Source organism: Symphalangus syndactylus, chromosome 20, assembly GCF_028878055.3.
Source record: "Symphalangus syndactylus isolate Jambi chromosome 20, NHGRI_mSymSyn1-v2.1_pri, whole genome shotgun sequence".
Taxonomy (NCBI): domain Eukaryota; kingdom Metazoa; phylum Chordata; class Mammalia; order Primates; family Hylobatidae; genus Symphalangus; species Symphalangus syndactylus.
The window spans coordinates 56,383,098-56,403,406 of record NC_072442.2 but is presented as its reverse complement, the minus strand read 5'-3'; the positions used below and the strand labels follow the sequence as shown (position 1 = coordinate 56,403,406).

At 43.8% G+C, this 20,309-nt stretch overlaps 1 protein-coding gene and 1 long non-coding RNA gene across 16 annotated transcripts in view; one reads left to right on the top strand and one right to left on the bottom strand.

Annotated features, from left to right (window-relative positions):
- ZNF18 (zinc finger protein 18) overlaps positions 1-8,796 on the bottom strand; it is a 21,081-nt gene extending 12,285 nt beyond the window's left edge. For 2 of the 15 annotated variants that reach the window (XM_063628324.1, XM_063628328.1), the window contains exons 1-5: positions 7,867-7,900; positions 7,247-7,547; positions 2,882-3,350; positions 1,418-1,607; positions 917-1,005 (exon numbers count right to left, since the gene is read on the bottom strand). In XM_063628324.1, coding sequence (XP_063484394.1) covers positions 917-1,005; positions 1,418-1,607; positions 2,882-3,268 — 666 coding nt within the window. In that variant the 5' untranslated portion in view covers positions 3,269-3,350; positions 7,247-7,547; positions 7,867-7,900. Of the gene's footprint in view, positions 1-916; positions 1,006-1,417; positions 1,608-2,881; positions 3,351-3,908; positions 5,971-5,996; positions 6,838-7,191; positions 7,952-8,668 lie in introns of those variants that run through there. The other 13 variants (XM_055258025.2, XM_055258033.2, XM_063628326.1 and 10 more) reach the window with 11 other exon arrangements.
- On the top strand, positions 8,032-20,309 carry LOC134735166 (uncharacterized). Its single transcript, XR_010117958.1, has 2 exons — positions 8,032-8,900; positions 19,072-20,309. It is a non-coding gene; the product is annotated as an uncharacterized lncRNA (long non-coding RNA).

Sequence of the window (20,309 nt, the reverse complement as noted above, 5' to 3'; positions counted from 1 at the left end):
CCAATACAGGTAGTAATCAGTAGATAAGGATATTAATACAAATATAACTATATTCCATATGTTCAAGAAGCTAGAGAAAAAATTGAACATATTAAGTATAGTCACAAAGGATATAAAGCCCCAAATCAAACTTCTAGAGGTGAAAAATACATCTAAAATGAAAAATATACTGGAAGAGATTAACAGCAGATTAGATGCTGTGAGATGAAAAGACTAATGAACTTGAAGACATCAAAATAGAAACTGTCCTAAATGAAACACCAAGCCTTCAAAAACAGAATGAAAAAATACGGGATGAGATTAATAGCAGATCAGAGACTATAAAAGAAAAGATTAATGAACTTGAAGACATACAGAAATTGTCCAAAATAAAACACCAAGACTTCAAAAACAGAAAAAAAATCAGTAAGCTGTGGGACAACTTGAAGAGCTCTGATACCGGTATATACATTATCATTATACACATTCCACAGGTATTATTTCCCAAGTCCTTAAAGGAGAGGAGAAATAAGCGAGACAGAAAAAAAATGCTTTAGAAATAATGGCCAAAAATTTTCCAAGTTTAGTGAAAACCATACACCCACAGATATAAGAAACTCAATGAATCCCAATTACATGAAATGTGAAAATGACTCCAAGGCACATCAAAATCAAATTGTTTTAAAAAATGAGAATACACTGAAATAAGCAAATATATATATGTATATATATACACATTATATGCATAAGAACAAAGATAAGAGTACATTTGGCATGATTCTGTTTTTACAAAACTCTAGAAAAAGTAAACTAACATATGGTGACAGACAGCGATCAGAGGTTTCCTCAGGATGGGGAATGGGGTGAAGAGAGGCAGGAGGACGAGATTACAAAAGGTAAAAAGTTTCGTTTTCATCACTTTTGTACCTCAGCTCACCTGAGGTGCTGCTGGGAGCAGTGAGGCTCCGAGGTCCTGGTCTCTGATCAGCCTTTCCTCCAGTGGGGCAGGCTGGGAGGCAGCCAGGGCTGAAGTGAGGAGAGGAAGTTTTCAGAATCTGGATGTCTTCTTTAACCACTCCCCAGAGGGCGCAGATAACCATCTTCACAAATCAGAACAATACCTGTACTGCCATCTATATTTCAAGACTCGTGTTTATCTCCCTGACAAACTCCAACCCCCTCCAACCTTCCAGTCTCACCCATATGTTCTCCCACCTCCTTCCTCAGAGCCAAAATCCAAATGGTCTGGCCCAGTCATAAAGCAGTTTAAAACACAGACTTTGACTCTCCAAACAAGAGCGGTTTATTTAGGTCTAACCTGTTTGCAAACCTCTCAGGGATACCCCAATCTGAGCAGCATACCATTTCAACTCACTTAGGCCTACTAATCACAATCCCAAAATCTCTCCAAGAGAACACCACACAGCACCATCCTCACCTAGTTCTGCTTCTGTGTCAGATTCCTCTTTCACGATGTGGCTCAGAAGCTCCCCAGGCCCTGAGGATGAATTCTCAAGTCCCAACTCCTGAGGCACCACTTCAAGATGGGGCTCCACTTCCCCCACCTGGCAGCTTGGAGATTCCATCTTCTCTGATAAGATGTCCTGTCCTAGAACCTGGATACTGATCTAGAGACCATATATTAATTAGTAATTACTGAAGAATCCAGAGTAAGGATCTCTAAAAGATACAAAGCTTACCCTCTACAACAGATCATAAGACAATTTCTAAGGATGTGGAGAAAGAAAAAACCAACTTTTATTTCTAGTCCAGCAGAACCAGGGAAAGAAACATCCCAAAAGACACTAAAAGCTGAGGCCCGAACCAGGTGTGGGAGACCTTCAAGACATGCCACTAATTAATGTGCCTCTACTGGATATGCGCCACCAATGAAAACTCAGGCATCTTTTGAATAACTTCTCAAACATTCTAGTCTAAAGGTGGAATGTGCTGGGAGACTTTACCCTCAATCCTCAATAGCTAAAAAGTGTTGAGAGTCAGAGTGTTAGAATTAGGTGAGGTATGGGGGAACCCAGCTGTGGTATAACAAGAAATACACATTTAGTCTTTGTCCCCAGTTCCCGCAGAGCTCCTAAAACCCTGGTAATTTCCTGAGTGACAGAGGTGAAAGAAGAGGCTTTGTTATTCGTAATGAGCCCTTCTCAAGCACACCTGAGTTTATGCTAGGCTCCTACATAGCTTCAGGATGGGCGCTGGTTGCCAGAGGAACCAACCTTGAGATTAAAAGGCTGGAACTTTCAGTCTCTCCACCCAGCTTCTGAGGAGGGGAGGGCAGCTGGAGATACTCAATCACCAATGGCAAATGACTATATCAAGTGTGCCAAAGTAGTGAAGCCTCCATAAAAATCCCTAAACCATTGAGGTTCAGGAAGCTTCCAGGTTGGTGACCTCATGGAGGTACTGGTAACGTAGCATGCCAGGAGAGGCATGGAAGCCCCACGCCCTTTCCCCCACACCTTGCTCTACGCAGCTCTTCTCTCGGGCTGTTAGTGAGTTGTATCCTTTACAGTAAGTCAGTAACAGGAAGTAAAATCCTTCCCTGAGTTCTGTGAGTCATTCTAACTAATTTTCAAACTTGAAGAGACTGTGGGAACCTCTGAATTTATAACCAATTTGTCAGAAGTACAGGTGGCCCCTGGGACTTGTGACTGGCATCTGAGAACAGGAGCAGTCTTGGATTGAGCCCTGAACCTCCACAGTTAGCTTCAGAACTGAATTGCTGGACACTCTACTGGTGTTAGAGAATCAGAGAATTGGCCATTGGTGTGAAAAGCCCCACCTATTTGGTGTCATAAGTGGTATCAGAAAAAAGACAACACACCTGATGGGACCAGAGAGGAGCCCTGTGTTTCACTCGCAGATCATAATACCCTCTGCTTACCCATTGCCACAGTCTCTGGGGGTCCCCCTTCAAGCTTTCCACAAGGGTCACTGCCTCTTCTCCACTTCCTGGACACTGTTTCCGCACCCACATCTGGATCTCCCCAGGCAGGATGGTCAGAAACTGCTCCAACATGAGGATCTCTAGGATCTGCTCTTTGGTGTGAACCTCTGGCTGTAGCCACTGGAAACAGAGCTTCCGAAGTTGCTTCAAGGTCTCATGAGGCCCAGACATCACCTGGTAACGGAACTGCCTGAAAAGCTGGCGTGCAGTCTCAGGGCTGGAGAGTTCCTCTTGAAGGGCAGCATCTGATTCTGAGAACTGGGAGTCCTCGGCCTTCGCCAGTGATGGCAGCAGGCCTAGGGCCTGCCCCAAGTCAACGGGCATTGTCCAGCCTGGCAAGTCCTTTTAAGTAAAGTACTTCTGAAGTGGAATTGTCTCCGGAAAGAACTAGGTCTTCGCCAGGACACTAAAAAGGGAATGAGATTGAGTGCTACACAGAGGAAGGGGGCACATTTGCAGAAAGAACAAATTCATACGCCCTATCCGAGAAGCCTCGGGGTCAACTATGGAGCTTTTGAAATTGCTCAATGGATACACGATTCTATTTTGAAAGATTATAAACTTGAAGCCACAAAGCCAACTACTGATACTGTATCTAAATAGCCACCATTTCCCTGCCCATTTTATAATGTTCTTTCTTGGTCTTCAAATGTCCAGACAAAATGTAGAATAAAATGCACCATATGAAACATTTTCACTATAGGTTTCCAGGTAAATGGCTCTTCTACAAAACACTTCTACGTCTTCATCTATATATCTGCATACTAAAAAATAAAGCTGGAAAAAGATATTAATGCCCTAGGAATAAAAGCTAATGCCTACATGCTTCCGTAATAAATAGGAGATTAAAGAGAACAAATTAAGTCTTCCCAAAAAGGTGTAATGAAATTTCCAAGAGACATCTTTTGAGTGCCATATTGAAATAGGTCTATTTGAGAATTTATGAAAAAAACAAGTGTCATACCTGACACTTTCAACCTTGGGGTTAAAGAGGGTTGAGAAGGCCGGGCGTGGTGGCTCATGCCTGTAATCCCAGCACTTTGGGAGGCCGAGGTGGGCGGATCACGAGGTCAGGAGATCGAGACCATCCTGGTTAACATGGTGAAACCCCGTCTCTACTAAAAAAAATACAAAAAATTAGCCGGGCATGGTGGTGGGTGCCTGTGGTCCCAGCTACTTGGGAGGCTGAGGCAGAAGAATGGCGTGAACCCGGGAGGCGGAGCTTGCAGTAAGCCAAGATCACGCCACGGCACTCCAGCCTGGGGGACAGAGAGAGACTCCGTCTCACAAAAAAGAAAAAAAAAAAGAGGGTTGAGAAGACTACCTTGAAAATACTCCTATGGTGTTGATGTAAATAATCACTATTTTATGTGAATGGTATCAAAATTTAGCAGATCATAACTAAGTAGAAAGAGAAATATTAAATGGCAAATAATATTAAGTAATTTAAAAAGGATCATCCACTATTTCTAGTTAACTTTCTTGCAAGTAATCATAATATAGGATTATTGGGTACATCCTTAAATGTTATGAAGAATTTGGTGGTCATCATTTCTCCCTAAGACTCATCACAGCAAGTTTTAAAAAAAGATACCCCACCACTTGAGGATCTGGCTTAATCAGAGATCAGTACAATACTCGAGCTTTTTGTAGCTGCTTATTTCTTAAGGTGTAGGAAACAATGTCTTCATCCTTACTGTTTCACCAAAATAATTTATCCGACATTGGAAAATCATTTAAAAACTAAAAAAGAAATACCAATTTTTTTCAAGGGCCCAAGAAAGGAAAGAGCGAGGTCAAAAGAACTACAGTTAACCTTCGAATAATGCGAGATGGGGCGCCAGCCCCCACACAGTAGAAAATCCATATACAATTTCTGATTCCCCCAAAGCTTAGCCGCCTATTGACTGATGCCTTAAATGGTTGATTAACATACATTTTGCATGTTATTGTATTTTTGTGATAAAGTAAGTTAGAGAAAATATTATTAAGAAAATTATAAAGAAGAGGCCAGGCATGGTGGCTCACGCCTGTAATCCCAGCACTTTGGGAGGACGAGGTGGGCGGATCACGAGGTCAGGAGATTGAGACCATCCTGGCTGATATGGTGAAACTCCATCCCTACCAAAAATACAAAAAAATTAGCCAGGCGTGGTGGCAGGCGCCTGTAATCCCAGCTACTTGGGAGGCTGAGGCAGGAGAATGGAGTGAACCCGGGAGGTGGAGCTTGCAGTGAGCTGAGATGGTGCCATTGCACTCCAGCCTGGGCGACAGAGCAAGATTCGGTCTCAAAAAAAAAAAAAAAAAAAAAAAGAAAAGAAAATTATAAGGAAGAGAAACCACATTTACTATTCACTAAGTGGAAGTCAATCACCATAAAGGTCGTCACATCACCTTCATCATCTTCACACTGAGTAGCGTGAAGAGGACAAGGAACAGGAGGAGGAGAAGGAAGGGTTGGTCTTGCAGTCTCAGGAGTCACAGAGGCAGATGAAAATCTTTGTATAAATGGACCCTTGCAGTTCAACCCAGTGTTGTTTAATTAAGGGTCAACCATAATCCAATACCAAATGTTTTTTGTGTGGTCCTCATTAAATTTATTTTTTGCTTAAAAAGAAACCCAGATCCAGGCGCACTGGCTCATGCCTGTAATCCCAGCACTTTGGGAGTCCAAGGCTGGTGGATCACTTGACGTCAGGAGTTCAAGACCAGCCCGGCCAACATGGCGAAACCCTCTACTAAAAATACAAAAATTATCCAGGCGTGGTGGTGCACACCTGTAATTCCAGCTACGAGGGAGGCTGAGTGAAGCAGGAGAATTGCTTGAACCCAGAGGGCAGAGGTTGCAGTGAGCCAAGATCACACCACTGCAAGAAAAAAAAAAAAAAGAAACCCAGGCCAGGCGCAGTGGCTCATGCCTGCAATCCTAGCACTTTGGAAGCCCTATGCAGGAGGACCACCTGTGGTCAGAGTTCGAGACCAGCCTGGCCAACGTGGTAAAACCCCATCTCTACTAAAAATACAAAAATTAGCTGAGCATGGTGGTGCGCACCTGTAATCCCAGCTACTCAGGAGGCTGAGGCAGGAGAACAGCCTGAACCTGGCGATGGAAGTTGCAGTAAGTCAAGATCATACCACTGCACTCCAGCCTGGGCAACAGAGGGAGACTCCATCTCAAAAAAAAAAAAAAACAAAACAAAAAAACAGTCAGTAAAGACAAAAAATCTGAACACTATCAACCGACTTGCTCTAACTGACATTTTCAGAACACTGGACCCAAGAACTGCAGAGTATACATACAAGTGCAAAAAGAGTATTCATCAAAACAGACTATATGCATAATTTTCAAATGACTGATATCTTAAAGTTAGCTCTAAAACTGTTACACAAAGCGGTATTGCTAAAAAGCCATTAAAGCAATACCAAAAAACACTCAAAAACCCAATATCTGATAGAAAAGGAACACAAGAGAAACAAAAACCAGAAAGGTCAAATGGAAAACTTTAGAGCTTCCTGGGTTCGAATATATTCTCTGATCACAGTGCAATTAAATTAGAAATCAATAACAATAACTAGAAAATCTCAATTTATGGAAATTATTAAATAATGCTCTTAACCCATAGTCAAAGAAAAAAATCACAAAGGAAATTAAAATGTTTTCATACTGAGTGACAATGAAAACAGCATATCAAACCACGTGGAAAGCGGCTAAAGCATTGCCCAGAGGTAAACCTACAGTTTCAAATAACATCTTAAAAAATGAATAAATATATTTTTAAAAATCCCTTGCTTTGTAAATCCAACCTATTTGGCTCAAGAGTTTCAAATAACAAGTGGCAAGATTCTACATAGCAAGATACCGACCTGTAAACTTACTCCAATTTATCTGTTTCCTAAATTAAGATAGCAGTTTAGATAATATTTAAGAGAAATGACATTTTGGAAAAACTACAGATTTTATAAAATACTTAAATCTTTTGTTAGTAATATTATACTCCCAGGTAGTGTGTAGGAAAAATGTCTCGATTATTCAAAATTAAATTATAGAGTATTAAAATAATAGAGTTTATATTCCGATAACCTCATGAGGAACTGCCATTAGTTAATGAAAAAAAATAAGGTTATCTGTTATACCTGTTATTAAACCTTTAACAAATAGAATGAATTTTTAAATGTGCATTCTAGGTGTAATACACACACGTGGTTACATACATGGCTACATATATAAGTAACCATTTGTTAAGCACCTACTACGTATCGGCTATTAGGCTCGGTTCATGTATTTCTAATTCCCGCAATTACCCTGGTGTACAGATCAGGAAACTCCGAGGCTCACAAGTGGCAGCCAGATTAACCCAGGAAGCTCTAAAGCCTTTGCTTTGGGGACAACTGCCAACGTCTCGTGATTTGTGGGAGCGTTTTCTGGTTGTCACAAGCAGCTGGGGGAATTGGCATTTAGTGCTCCAGGCCAGGGCAGCGCTGCTCATTGGATACGTATTCTCCACCATGCGCCCCCCAAATGCCGATTGCACTCTGATGAGAGAGGGGGAGACTCCAGGCATCATCCCATCGGGTTTCCTCTTCCCGAAACTCATTTTCAGCCCTTAGGGGAAGACAGCGGGGAGAAGCCCGTTTTCGGTCCCAGTGCAGAGAACCGGCCGGTCCCGCGGGTGGCAGAGGCGCAGGAACGCAGAGCCGGGACGGGGTTCACACATCCCCCGCACCCAGGGTCTACTCCCAGCCATGGCGGCCCCGGCCCCGCACTCGCCACGTCCCCCGCGCGCTCCCAGACGCATGGGCGCGGGAGCCCGCTGGCCACTCCGCAGCTCCGGGGGGCCCAGCTGAGTCAGGTGCGGACGCAGATAGCGCAGGGCCTGACCCCGAGCGGCCGGAGGCCGGGACCGCCCCGTACGCGCGCTCACCTCCGCCCGCGGCGCCGGCTCCGGGCGCACTTCCGGGAGCTGGGTGGCTGCGCGCGCCTCAGGCGGCAGGCGAACGACGTGCGGCACCGGGCGGAGCTAGGGGCGGGGGCGGAGCTGATACCGAAGCTCCTATTGGCCGTCGGGGACGCCCCGCCTCTCTCTGGCGCTGCGGCCCAGGAGCCTCCGCCGACAGGGCAGTACGGTTGCCGAGCCAACGCCATCCTCCGTTCTTTCCGTCACTCACTCACTAATCACTGTTCCTGAGTTCCTTCACTTCTCACCCGTCATTTATTGCGCGCCTATTCTGTGCCAGGCACTCGGCCAAGCACTGTGAGGCCTTCAAAGATCATTGCTTTGTCTCTCCCAAACCCTTCCGCCCAGTCCCACACCCGGAGCTGCAACGCTCTGCCATTATCCCTGATTCTTAACCGCCGCCTTTCTCCTCCTTTCCGTTCTTGCCTCACTTGGCCTCCCTGAGACACTTGATTTGCCCCAACCTTCTTCCTCTGTCTTGGTTCTCCCACTCTCATCAGCTCTGCATCCTCTGGGTCCTCTCCCACTTCTCCCCATTCCGTTGGGGCTAGTTGAATCTGGTGCCATCCTCCTTGCACCTGCGTCTCTCTCTCTCTCAGCAAACGTCATCCCTAACTCTTCCCTTCTCCTTCCCTTTCCCACACGCCAACAATGGCTGAATCCTCTGATTTGACCTCATTGTCTCTCAGACAACTCACCCTCTCTCCCTTCTCACTACCCCTCCCTCGGCTCAGTTCCACACCATTTGTAATGGCCAAGGCCTTCTTACCCTTTCCCCAGCGTCCAGTGTGGCCAGTTTCCAGGCCATCCTGTGCTGGGCCACGACAGTCAACTTGTGATACTAAGTTGCATTACTGGAAGTATCATGTCAAAGTTTGGGTGTTCCATCTTGGGCAACTGGCAAAGAGGAGAGTATTAAAAAAAAAAGAGCTGCCATTGTGTTCGGAATTGGTGGGTTCTTGGTCTCACTGACTTCAAGAATGAAGCCACGGACCCTCGCGGTGAGTGTTACAGTTCTAAAGGCGGCGTGTCTGGAGTTTGTTCCTTCTGATGTTCGGATGTGTTTGGAGTTTCTTCCTTCTGGTGGGTTCGTGGTCTCGCTGGCTCAGGAGTGAAGCTGCAGACCTTCGCAGTGAGTGTTACAGCTCTTAAGGCGGCGCGTCTGGAGTTGTTCGTTCCTCCTGGTGGGCTAATGGTCTCGCTGGCTTCAGGAGTGAAGCTGCAGACCTTCGCGGTGAGTGTTACAGCTCATAAAAACAGTGTGGACCCAAAGAGTGAGCAGTAGCAAGATTTATTGAAAAGAGCGAAAGAACAAAGTTTCCACAGTGTGGAAGAGGACCCGACCGGGTTGCCACTGCTGGCTCGGGCAGCCTGCTTTTATTCTATCTGGCCCCACTCACGTCTTGCTGATTGGTAGAGCCGAGTGGTCTGTTTTGACAGGGCACTGATTGGTGCGTTTACATGCATAAAGGTTCTCCACCTCCCCATCAGATAAGTTAGATACAGAGTATCGACACAAAGGTTCTCCAAGGCCCCACCAGAGCAGCTAGATACAGAGTGTCGATTGGTGCATTCACAGACCCTGAGCTAGACACAGGGTGCTGATTGGTGTATTTGCAATCCCTGAGCTAGACATAAAGGTTCTCCACATGTCCACCAGACTCAGGAGCCCAGCTGGCCTCACCCAGTGGATCCTGCACCGGGGCTGCAGGTGGAGCTGCCTGCCAGTCCCGTGCCATGGGCTCGCACTCCTCAGCCCCTGGGTGGTCGATGGTACTGGGCGCCGTGGAGCAGTGGGTGGCGCTCGTCGGGGAGGCTCGGGCTGCACAGGAGCCCATGGAGGAGGTGGGAGGCTCAGGCATGGCAGGCTGCAGGTCCCGAGCCCTGCCCTGTGGGAACGCAGCTAAGGCCCGGTGAGAAATCGAGTGCAGCGCTGGTGGGCTGGCACTGCTGGGGGACCCAGTACACCCTCCGCAGCCGCTGGCCTGGGTGCTAAGCCCCTCATTGCCCGGGGATGGCAGGGCCAGCCGGCTGCTCGGAGTGCGGGGCCCACCAAGCCCACGCCCACCCCGAACTCCAGCTGGCCCGCAAGCACCGCACGCAGCCCCAGTTCTCGCTTGCGCCTCTCCCTCCACACCTCCCTGCAAGCTGAGGGAGCCAGCTCCAGCCTTGGCCAGCCCAGAAAGGGGCTCCCACAGTGCAGCGGTGAGCTGAAGGGCTCCTCAAGTGCCGCCAAAGTGGGGAGCCCAGGCAGAGGAGGCACCGAGAGCGAGCGAGGGCTGTGAGGACTGCCAGCATGCTGTCACCTCTCACCATGTTCCCCAATAACCTATGGAAATAAAATTAATGATAAAGTTAAGAGCTGTCATTATCATAACATGTCCTATACCTATCCCATGTTTACAAGAATTAAAGATATCTCCTCTGGAGAAATAAAGCCTGATGCGGGGACAGGATTACATCTTCATGTACCTGAAAAGTGACCAGTGGAAAAGGGATTTGGCATGTTCTCTTAAGTCCCAGGGACTGAACAAGATCCTGTGTGTGAAACTACTGTTTCAGCCTGACATAGGTGGAAGTTTCTAGTCTTTTTTTTTTTTTTTTTTTTGTATTTTTTGTAGAGATGGGGTTTCACCATGTTTGGCCAGGCTGGTCTCGAACTCCTGACCTCAACTGATCCACCCGCCTCGGCCTCCCAAAGCTCTGGGATTACAGGCATGAGCCATGGCACCTAGCTGGACGTTTCTAACATTCATGTGATTGATGGCGCTGCTTTGGGTTACTGAGGACAGCATGGCTAACCAGGCACATTTAGAGGAACACCTTCATTGGGTGTTGCTTCCAACATCAATGTGCTCTGCTTCTAAGAAAGTCAAGAGATAAGGTGGTTTAGAGGGGAAGATTATAGGAGTTTTATCTTCAATGTGTTCGCTTTTAGCTGATCATCACCCAAGGAAGAACCATTAATTGGGTTCGGACTCCTTTGTGAATCTGATGGAAGCTAAAACTTTTCCCAAGAAAAATGCACATACACATCTACATACAACACTTTGCACTCAAATTCAGGGAGCTAACACAGCCTTGAAACCCAACCTTGGAACCTACAAACCTCAGGTTGAAAACTGTAATCCTGGTAGATGGTTCCTGATATGAAAATGACACTTTGAAGTTTAATAATTTCTTTATAAACTGGCACCTTAGGAAAAGGCATGAACAATTCTTTCGAAACAGGCTGAACAACCAAAATATTTTTTAAAATAGGGAGATATCTACCTCAGCTTAGGAAAGAATGAAAAGGTGTCATCTATTTCTATTATTCACTCACTTATTCAATAAATATTTACCAGATGATGTGCCCAGCACTCTTCCAATAGCTATATATGCAATAATGAACGAAACACACAAAGTCCCAGCCCTCCCAAGACTTATATTTTATAGGGTGAGCTGCACAATAAATAAATGCACAAGTGGTAATTATAGGTGTTGTGAAGAAAATTACATTGGGGTAAGGAGGAGAGGTAGTGTTTGAGATGGAGTGCAAGTTATATAGGATGGTCTGGGAAGGACTAACAGATAAAACAGCCTTGAATCCAGACCTGAAGTTAATTAAGATGCAAGTCTTGCGTGTGGAACTTCCAGGCAGAGGAAATTGCAAAAGTTTTTGTTGTTGTTGTTTGAGACAGAATCTCGCTCTGTTGCCCAATGTAGTGCCAGAATCTCAGCTCACTGCAACCTCCAACTCCAGGTTTAAGTGATTCTCCTGCCTCAGCCTCCTGAGTAGCTGGGATTACAGGTGCATGCCACCATGCCCAGCTACTTTTTGTATTTTTAGCAGAGGCGAGGTTTCATTATGTTGGCCAGGCTGGTCTCAAATTGCTGACCTCAGGTGATCCACCCGCCTCAGTCTCCCAAAGTGCTGGAATTACAGGTGCAAGCCACCAGGCCCACCCATAAATGTTTAGGCCCTGAGACAATGAGTGACAATAAAGAGAAGAGGTATAAAGATCAAGCCCTGGACCACACCAACATATAGGGTCAGGGTAATAAGAAAAATCTATTAAAGGAGAAAGAGACTGAGAAGCCACTGAGGTAGCAGGAAAACAGAGAGTCGTATCCGGGAAGCCAGCTACATAAAGTGTTCAAAGAAAGAAGGAATTGCCGGGTGCGGTGGCTCACGCCTGTAATCCTAGCACTTTGGGAGGCCAACACGGGCAGATCACCTGAGGTCTGCAGTTCGAGACCAGCCTGACCAACATGGAGAAACCCTGTCTCTACTAAAAATACAAAATTAGCTGGGCACGGAGGTGCACGCCTGTAATATATAAGCTGGCACCTTAAGAAAAGGTATAAACCCATAATCGCTTGAGCCCGGGAGGCAGAGGTTGCAGTGAGCCTAGATCACACCATTGCACTCTAGCCTGGGCAACAAGAGCGAAACTCTGTCAGAAAGGAAGAAAGGAAGAAAGAAAGAATCAACAACTAATCAAATGCCATGATCAAATGTAAGATGAGGTTAAGAATTGACTATTTGTTTGAGCAACAGGAGAATAAAATCATTGGTGACCTTGACCTTATAAGAGTGGTTGGGAGTAGAGAAATCCTGAATGGAATAAGTTCAATAAGGAACGAGAAGAGAAGAATTAGAGCAGCAAACATAGACAAGTCATTCAAGAAGTTCTGCTATAAAAAGAAATAGCAAAATGAGACAAATTAGGAGATCTTACAGCATGCTTACACACTGATTAGAATGATCCAGTAGGGAGGAAAAATTTGTATGGAAGGGGAGAAAAGTGACAATTACTGAAAAATGTTCTTGAGTAGAGATTGATTTTTGAATAACAAGGCTTCTGGGTACTCACATAATCTAGGCCACATGGAACACCCACAGAAAATAATCTCCACTAGAGAGGAGCTTAAAGTCAAAAGTTACAAGCCACACCAAAAACAATTCCTTGTACAGAGAAAATGGGGAATGGAGAGGTGTTGATCAAAGGGTACAAAAGTTCCAGTTAAACAAGAGGAGTAAGTTTTAGCAATCTATTGCACAGTGTGGTAACCGTAGTTAATAATAATGCATACCTCAGGCCGGGCACGGTGGCTCACACCTGTAATCCCAACACTTTGGGAGGCTGAGGCAGGTGGATCACAAGGTCAGGAGATCAAGACCATCCTGGCTAACATGGTGAAACCCCATCTCTACTAAAAATACAAAAAATTTGCCAGGCGTGGTGGCGGGTGCCTGTAGTCCCAGCTACTCGAGAGGCTGAGGCAGGAGAATGGCATGAGCCCTGAAGGCGGAGCTTGCAGTGAGCCAAGATTGCACCACTGCACTCCAGCCTGGGGGACAGAGAGAGACTCCGTCTCAAAACAAACAAAAATAAAAAAAAATGTATATTTCAAAATCACTAAAAGAGTAGATTTTAAATGTTCTCACCATAAAAAATAAGTAGATGAGGTGATGAATATGTTAATTTAACTTGATTTAAACTTTTACAATGTATACCTATGTCAAAACATCACATTATACCCTATAAATATATACAATTATTATTCATGAATTAAAACTAAAAATAAATTTTAAAAAATCTATTATAAATGAAAATCACTAGTTACTAGAAAAATGAAAGCACGTGCACTCCAAAATTCAGAGATAATAGAGCAATCTGAAAGATATTTTAAAATAAAAATTCTGAGTTGTTTGAAGAGGTTTAAAAAAAAGTAAAAGCAATAGACTGAAAGAACCTTGTGGGGAAAAAAACAAGAAAGAAAGAAAGGATGAAAGGTGGGAGGGAGAAAACAAAATAAAACTGCATGATCAAATCTATTTCTTACAAACTAAAACATATTAACTTTTTGGCTGGGCAAAGTGGCTCAGGCCTGTTAATCCCAGCACTGTGGGAGGCCAAGGTGGGTGGATCATGAGGTCAAGAGATAGAGACCATCCTGGCCAACATAGTGAAACCCCATCTCTATCGAAAACACAAAAATTACCTGGGCGTGGTGGCGTGCGCCTGTAGTCCCAGCTACTCAGGAGGCTGAGGCAGGAGAATAGCTTGAACCTGGGAGGCAGTGGTTGTAGTGAGCTGAGATCGCGTCATTGCACTCCAGCCTGGCAACAGCAAGACTCCATCTCAAAAAAATATATAAAATAAAAAAATAAAGAAGATATTAACTTTTTTAATTAGGGAAAAAAATAGTCTAACCATTGATGAGAGTCAGACACGGCAAATATCTTTGTTCCCATTGTAGAGATAGGAAAATCGAGATCCAGAGTGTGTAAGAGCGTAACTAAAAGCTGCAGACATTGTTACTGAGGCTGAATTTAAACTCTGCTTTTTCTGACTGCAGATCCCATGCTCTGCCCTCTCTCTGCTGCATTTGTCCCAGGATAAAGTAGGGCTAACAGGACAAGCTGTTCAAAGAAATTGTATAAGGTTTGGGCAAACTATCATGGGAGATCTACTGTGAGAAGAATTTGAAATTAATATATGGATGAAGTTAAATTACATGAGATTGTCGTGGGCCAGATCAGTTATTTCAACAAAAATTATCTGGAACAGAGGAGCAGAAAGATTCGGATTGACTCAAGGTGAAAGGAACCTGGGCATCAGTGGAGGATATCAGTGTAAGCTGTGTGGAAATGGCTGACCACATGGACAAGGAAGGGAAGGGACACCAGAACAGAAACCACTTCCAACACCCTCCCTCTGCCATCAAGATGTAGTTTGTATCCTGTTGACTTCAATACAGCAAAGAGTGATTTAACACATGGCAGAAGGAACCTGAATTGTCTTTTAAGGACTATTGAGAGAACAGAGAATTCAACAAGACGGTAATTGCTTTTCTCTGGTTAGGACAAATACTAACATACATCACATTTTACGTGGGATGTCCTGGAGGAGATCTTTAAGATGTTCAAGAGGCTGGGCGTGGTGGCTCACGCCTGTAATCCCAGCACTTTGGGAGGCCGAGGCAGGTGGATCACAAGGTCAGGCGTTCGAGACCAGCCTGGCCAACATAGTGAAACCCCATCTCTACTAAAAATACAAAAAATTAGCCAGGCATGGTGGCGGGCACCTGTAATCCCAGCTACTCAGGAGGCTGAGGCAGGAGAATCGCTTGAACGTGGGAAGGCAGAGGTTGCAGTGAGCCGAGACAGTGCCACTGCACTCCAGCCCGGGTGACAGTGTAAGACTCTGTCTCAAAAAAAAAAAAAAAAGATGTTCAAGAAGGTTCAGGTGGGGCTGGGAAATGACTTCCTATAGTACCTACAAGTGACACACAGGGCCAGCAACCTGGATTAGCCCTAAAGTGTATACCTTAAAAAAATATATATGGTGGATAAATCCTGATGCATCTCTCACCAAATGAAATTTTTCCCTGAGGCTGTAAAATGTCTTTAGACAAGGTATTCTCAATCTGAGACTTCAGGATTTCAATGACTAACTCCCCCGTATGCAAGTGTTTGTAGGTATGGGCATTTTTCTCAGATGGAGATAAATTTAAAAAGTCATTGCATACTTAGGCAGACCCCCTTGAACTTTTAAATCCATGGGCCTGGAGACATGATAAAGAAGTTAAGCTTCACTGGTATTGAATACAATGGACTGGCCAGCTCCTTGATTTGCACGTATGTTGAACAGGCTTGAGTCAGCATATAGAAGGTGCCATAAGGGAACATGAGGAGGCCCACACCACGGAGCAGTTAAAAGTGAGGTCCTGGGCCGGGTGCAGTGATTCATGCCTGTAACCCCGGCACTTTGGGAGGCCGAGGCGGGCGGATCACAAGGTCAGGAGTTTGAGACCAGCCTGACCAACATGGTGAAACCCCGTCTCTACTAAAAATACAAAAATTAGCCGGGTGCAGTGGCACACGCCTGTAACCCCAGCTACTCGGGAGGCTGAGGCAAGAGAATTGCTTGAAGCCGGGAGATGGAGGTTGCAGTGAGCCAAGATTGTGCCACTGCACTCCAGCCTGGGCGACAGAGCGAGACTCTGTGTCTCAAAAAAAAAAAAAAAAAAAAAATGAGGTCCTTACATTTTCACTTATTCAACATACTGAGACATATTGAAGTTAATATGTGCAGGAATCAGTGGATTTATAGATTATATTACCTAGTTTTAACTAAACTAACCCTAGCAAAATGGACCCTAGTTTAAAGTTTCTTACAAAATAATCTCAATTTGAAGATAACAGTAATAATGCAGGCACATGTAAACAGCAATAAAGTAGCATAGTTACACTTCTATTTTCTATTTTTTTTTTTTTTTTTTTTTTTTTTTTGAGACGGAGTCTTTCTCTGTCCCCCAGGCTGCAGTGCAGTGGCGCAATCTCAGCTCACTGCAAGCTCCGCCTCCCGGGTTCACGCCATTCTCCTGCCTCAGCCTCCCGAGTAGCTGGGACTACAGGCGCCCGCCAACATGCCCGGCTAATTTTTTGTATTTTTAGTAGAGAGGGGGTTTCACCATGTTAGCCAGGATGGTCTCGATCTCCTGACCTCGTGATCCGCCCGCCTCGGCCTCCCAAAGTGCTGGGATTACAGGCTTGAGCCACTGTGCCCGGCCATAGTTACACTTCTAACTTGAGTCCTTTTGCAGATACATCGGAAGGTAATGATTAATGCCAACGAATCAGATCCGACCAAAGCCAAGCAAAATAATTTCAAATATTAAGAAGTCTACTAGAAATGTGCGTTTATGGTTGGGCACGGTGGCTGAAGCCTGTAATCTCAGCACTTTGGGAGGCCAAGGTAGCAGATCACCTGAGGTTGGGAGTTCGAGACCAGCCTGACCAACATGGAGTAACTGTGTCTCTACTAAAAATACAAAAATTAGTCGGGTGTGGTGGCTCATGCCTGTAATCCCACCTACTCGGGAGGCTGAGGCAGGAGAATCACTTGAACCCAGGAGGGGAGGTTGCGGTGAGCCAAGATCATGCCATTGCACTCCAGCCTGGGCAACAGCGGAACTCCATCTCAAAACAAAAAAAAAAAAAGAAAAGAAATGTGCATTTATATCTCTATCACTATACTGAATGGCACCTTAACAAGATGTATATTTATGTGTATGTATTTACACTGAGTGTGTAAATTAGATTTTAAATGTTTAAATATATATTTAGATACACACTAAGTGTATATAACATGTGTGTGTATATATTTGTACCTATATATAAGTATATTAAATATATATGCATGTATGTGTGATGTATGTATATTTATGCAGGTTATGGATGCAGAAGTTATATATATACAGATTATATATACAGATAATACATATACACAGATACTAATATATGCATATATATTATATATATAGAACATGAAGAAAATTCAACAAAGTTTAAAGTCATATTCTATCAAGTACTTTATGAAACTTCATTAAATGAAATGGAAACTGGTGGCCTCTTTTGAGGTTCTGATATATGAAAATCAATACACAAAATATTCCATATAAAAAGTTTTGTGCTTTTCACTTTAAGCCCATTGGTAAAAATTATGAAAATGTAATGTCTCTTCCCATTAGTTTGCACGAGCTACTGACTCACATCAGTGACTATGGAAATTAGTAGCCTCATTTCATCAAAATTTTTTGCTTAATTAGCAGATGGCATTGAAAGACAAGTATCATTTTTAGTATCTGCTGCCAATGATGCCAATGATGTACTTTATCCATTTGGAGGTTTGGGGAGATTTCTTTTTTCACTTTTCACAACCATTATAACTAAGTGTCAAAAATAAACTGAATTTAGAACCCGACTTTAAAACTCTCTGTATCACAGAGTATTAAAGATTTGCTCAAATAATGAGGTGTATTATATTTCTGGTAGAACTTTATTCAATAAGTAAGATATATATTTAAAAATATTATTTTTCCATTTTTACCATAGCCTTTTTAACTTTCAGTTTTGAATATGTTTTATAATGTACAGCATGTAGGCAAAATAATACCTGTATATATTATTTATGAATAAATACATATACAAACAGTGGCAACATAGTCTCAAAATACTTTTACTAGAAAAGAATGATTGATCAAAAAAGTGTAGATCTCCCTGTTCTAGATCTGGGAGCTTCTTAAACTGGGCTGCAGATCAGACTCACATAGAGGGCATGTTAATTCCACATTATTTTGACTTCTTTCCTGAATCAGATTATCTGAGAGGTAGAGCTTGGAAATACGATTTTTTAACAACTTCCAAAGTGATGCTTTTGGCACTGATCTGTGAGTGGCATTCAAATCCATGTTCATAAATAATTGTCTGTTAACTCAAACTTCAGGACACAAACAGATGTTAGTTGCCACAACTTATGTGGGCAGGAAGGATAATAATACAGGGAGTAATACAATTAACTGGCAATCAGTAGGCCTTTGGAAGAAGTTAAAACAGAACAAGGTTTCTGGGCTGGTTTTTATCCAGGAACTCCAAACATAGATATCCCCAATATAACAATATATTATAGCCATCTTTATGCATCTCAATTCTCTCATTAGTAAAATGAGAGATAACGATGCCACCTAATGCTTAGGACTGTTAAGAGAATTAAATGAGACAATATATGTAAAATACCTAGAACGGTGCCTTGGCACACAGCAAAATCTAGCTGTTATTGAGATATCATAATTTGTATGTATCATCTGTTTTAGGATACGTGATTCCTAGAAAGGATAGTAATAAAAAATTATTTGAACTGAGCATAAATTATTAGCAGGGCATGGTGGTGCACACCTGTGGACCCTGCTACTTGGGAGGCTGAGGTGGGAGGGTCACTTAAGCCTCGGAAGTTGAGGCTACAGTGAGCCATGATCTCACCACCACACTCCAGCCTAGGTGCCAAAGCTCAAAAAAAAGAACTGAGCAAAAAATATTACCATACTGTTTTTTTTGCCACAGTGTTTCAATAGTATCCAGATATCCCAGAAGAAAGAAAAAAGCTGTAACGATCGGAAACATGATAAAAGTCTCAACTAAATGAATTTAATTATGTAAATTGTAAGACATTCTATAATAATGTAATAAATATAATATTTTTACCTCAAAATTAAAACCCAAAGGAATTCTGTGACTGTGGCCTCATAGAGATACCTAACTACTATTAATGTAGTTTTCTGTGTTAGGCCAATGTTTACTGTTTTATTTTATTTTGTTTTGTTTTGTTTCTGTCTTTTTAGAGTCCTGCCTGCGCCTCTGAGCTTAATCTCTGTTCTGGTAAGATGTCAAGATTCTGGCCTCCTCCACCAAGAAGGGGATCAGGGCTTCAGCCACAGAGCTTCACCACCAAATGTTAAGACATCACCTCCCATTGAAGACTCTCTCTGTTGATCTCCCTTTTGAGCTTCAGTTCCTGCCAGAAAAAGGGCTGCAGCCTTCAGATGCAGATTTGGGAAGCTTCTGAAGTCTTTAGGCTTCTTTATCTCATTAGCCAGGGATCCTTTAAAACTTAGGGAGTCCTATACAGGTAACAATCTTAGAGGGATTGTGGAAGAGGCCTCATGTCCCCTTAAACCTTCCACCACCCAGAATTCTTCTTCAGTCCTCCTAAATGTCTCACTTTGACCCCTTGTTAGCTGAATTCTGATTTTTGTACAGTCACTTGATGCTGCCCGTGGCCTCCTTCACTTTCAGGTGCCTGACTCCTTGCTGGACTGATGGCCCTGCTAAATTTGGGCAGTCAGATGTTGCCCTTGCTGGGTCTGTGACATCTATTTCACCTTGAAAGCCAGGACTCCTGAAAATCCCATCAGCACTGAGCAGTGGGAAGCTCCATCTGTCCCTGCCACCTGCTGCTGGGGATGGCTAGACGCCTGCCCACGTTGAGATTTTCTCTGCACTCAGTTTTTCAGACTGAACCTTTCTCCTTCTGACAGAAGCTTCCAGGAGCATGTGGTGGCTCCTGAAGGTCTCACAGATCAATTTAAAAAAGCAAGCTTTTTCTTCCCCTGGAGAAACAGCAAGATTGGTGACTCGTCTGTCACTGCTAATTAGCAGAAAGGGTCTGAACACTGGGGAACACGGAGAGAGAAGATGATTGGAATTAACCAGACACCAGGGTTGAAAAAAAAAATCCATAATGTGGTGGTGCTCAGAGAACAGAAAGAAAATAAAGTTAATCAGCAGCAGTGGTCTGCTGTAGAGTCTTGAGGAGAGCCACTGCAGAGTGCCTTGGGTTGCCCGTGGAGATACGAAGAAGCAGCAGCGTGTAGCCAAGGCACCAAACAGAAACCCCATCTTGGAAGAGGCTGGTGACCAGGAATTAAGCAAGGAATGCATTCATTTAAGCTTACAGGGTTCTATCCAAGATCAGTTCTCTTCTCTGAGATTGATGTAGACCCTTCCAACCAGAAGTTGGAAACTGGCAGCATGTATTTTCTTTGGAGAGCACAATTTTAAAAATTTACTTGAACTGGAA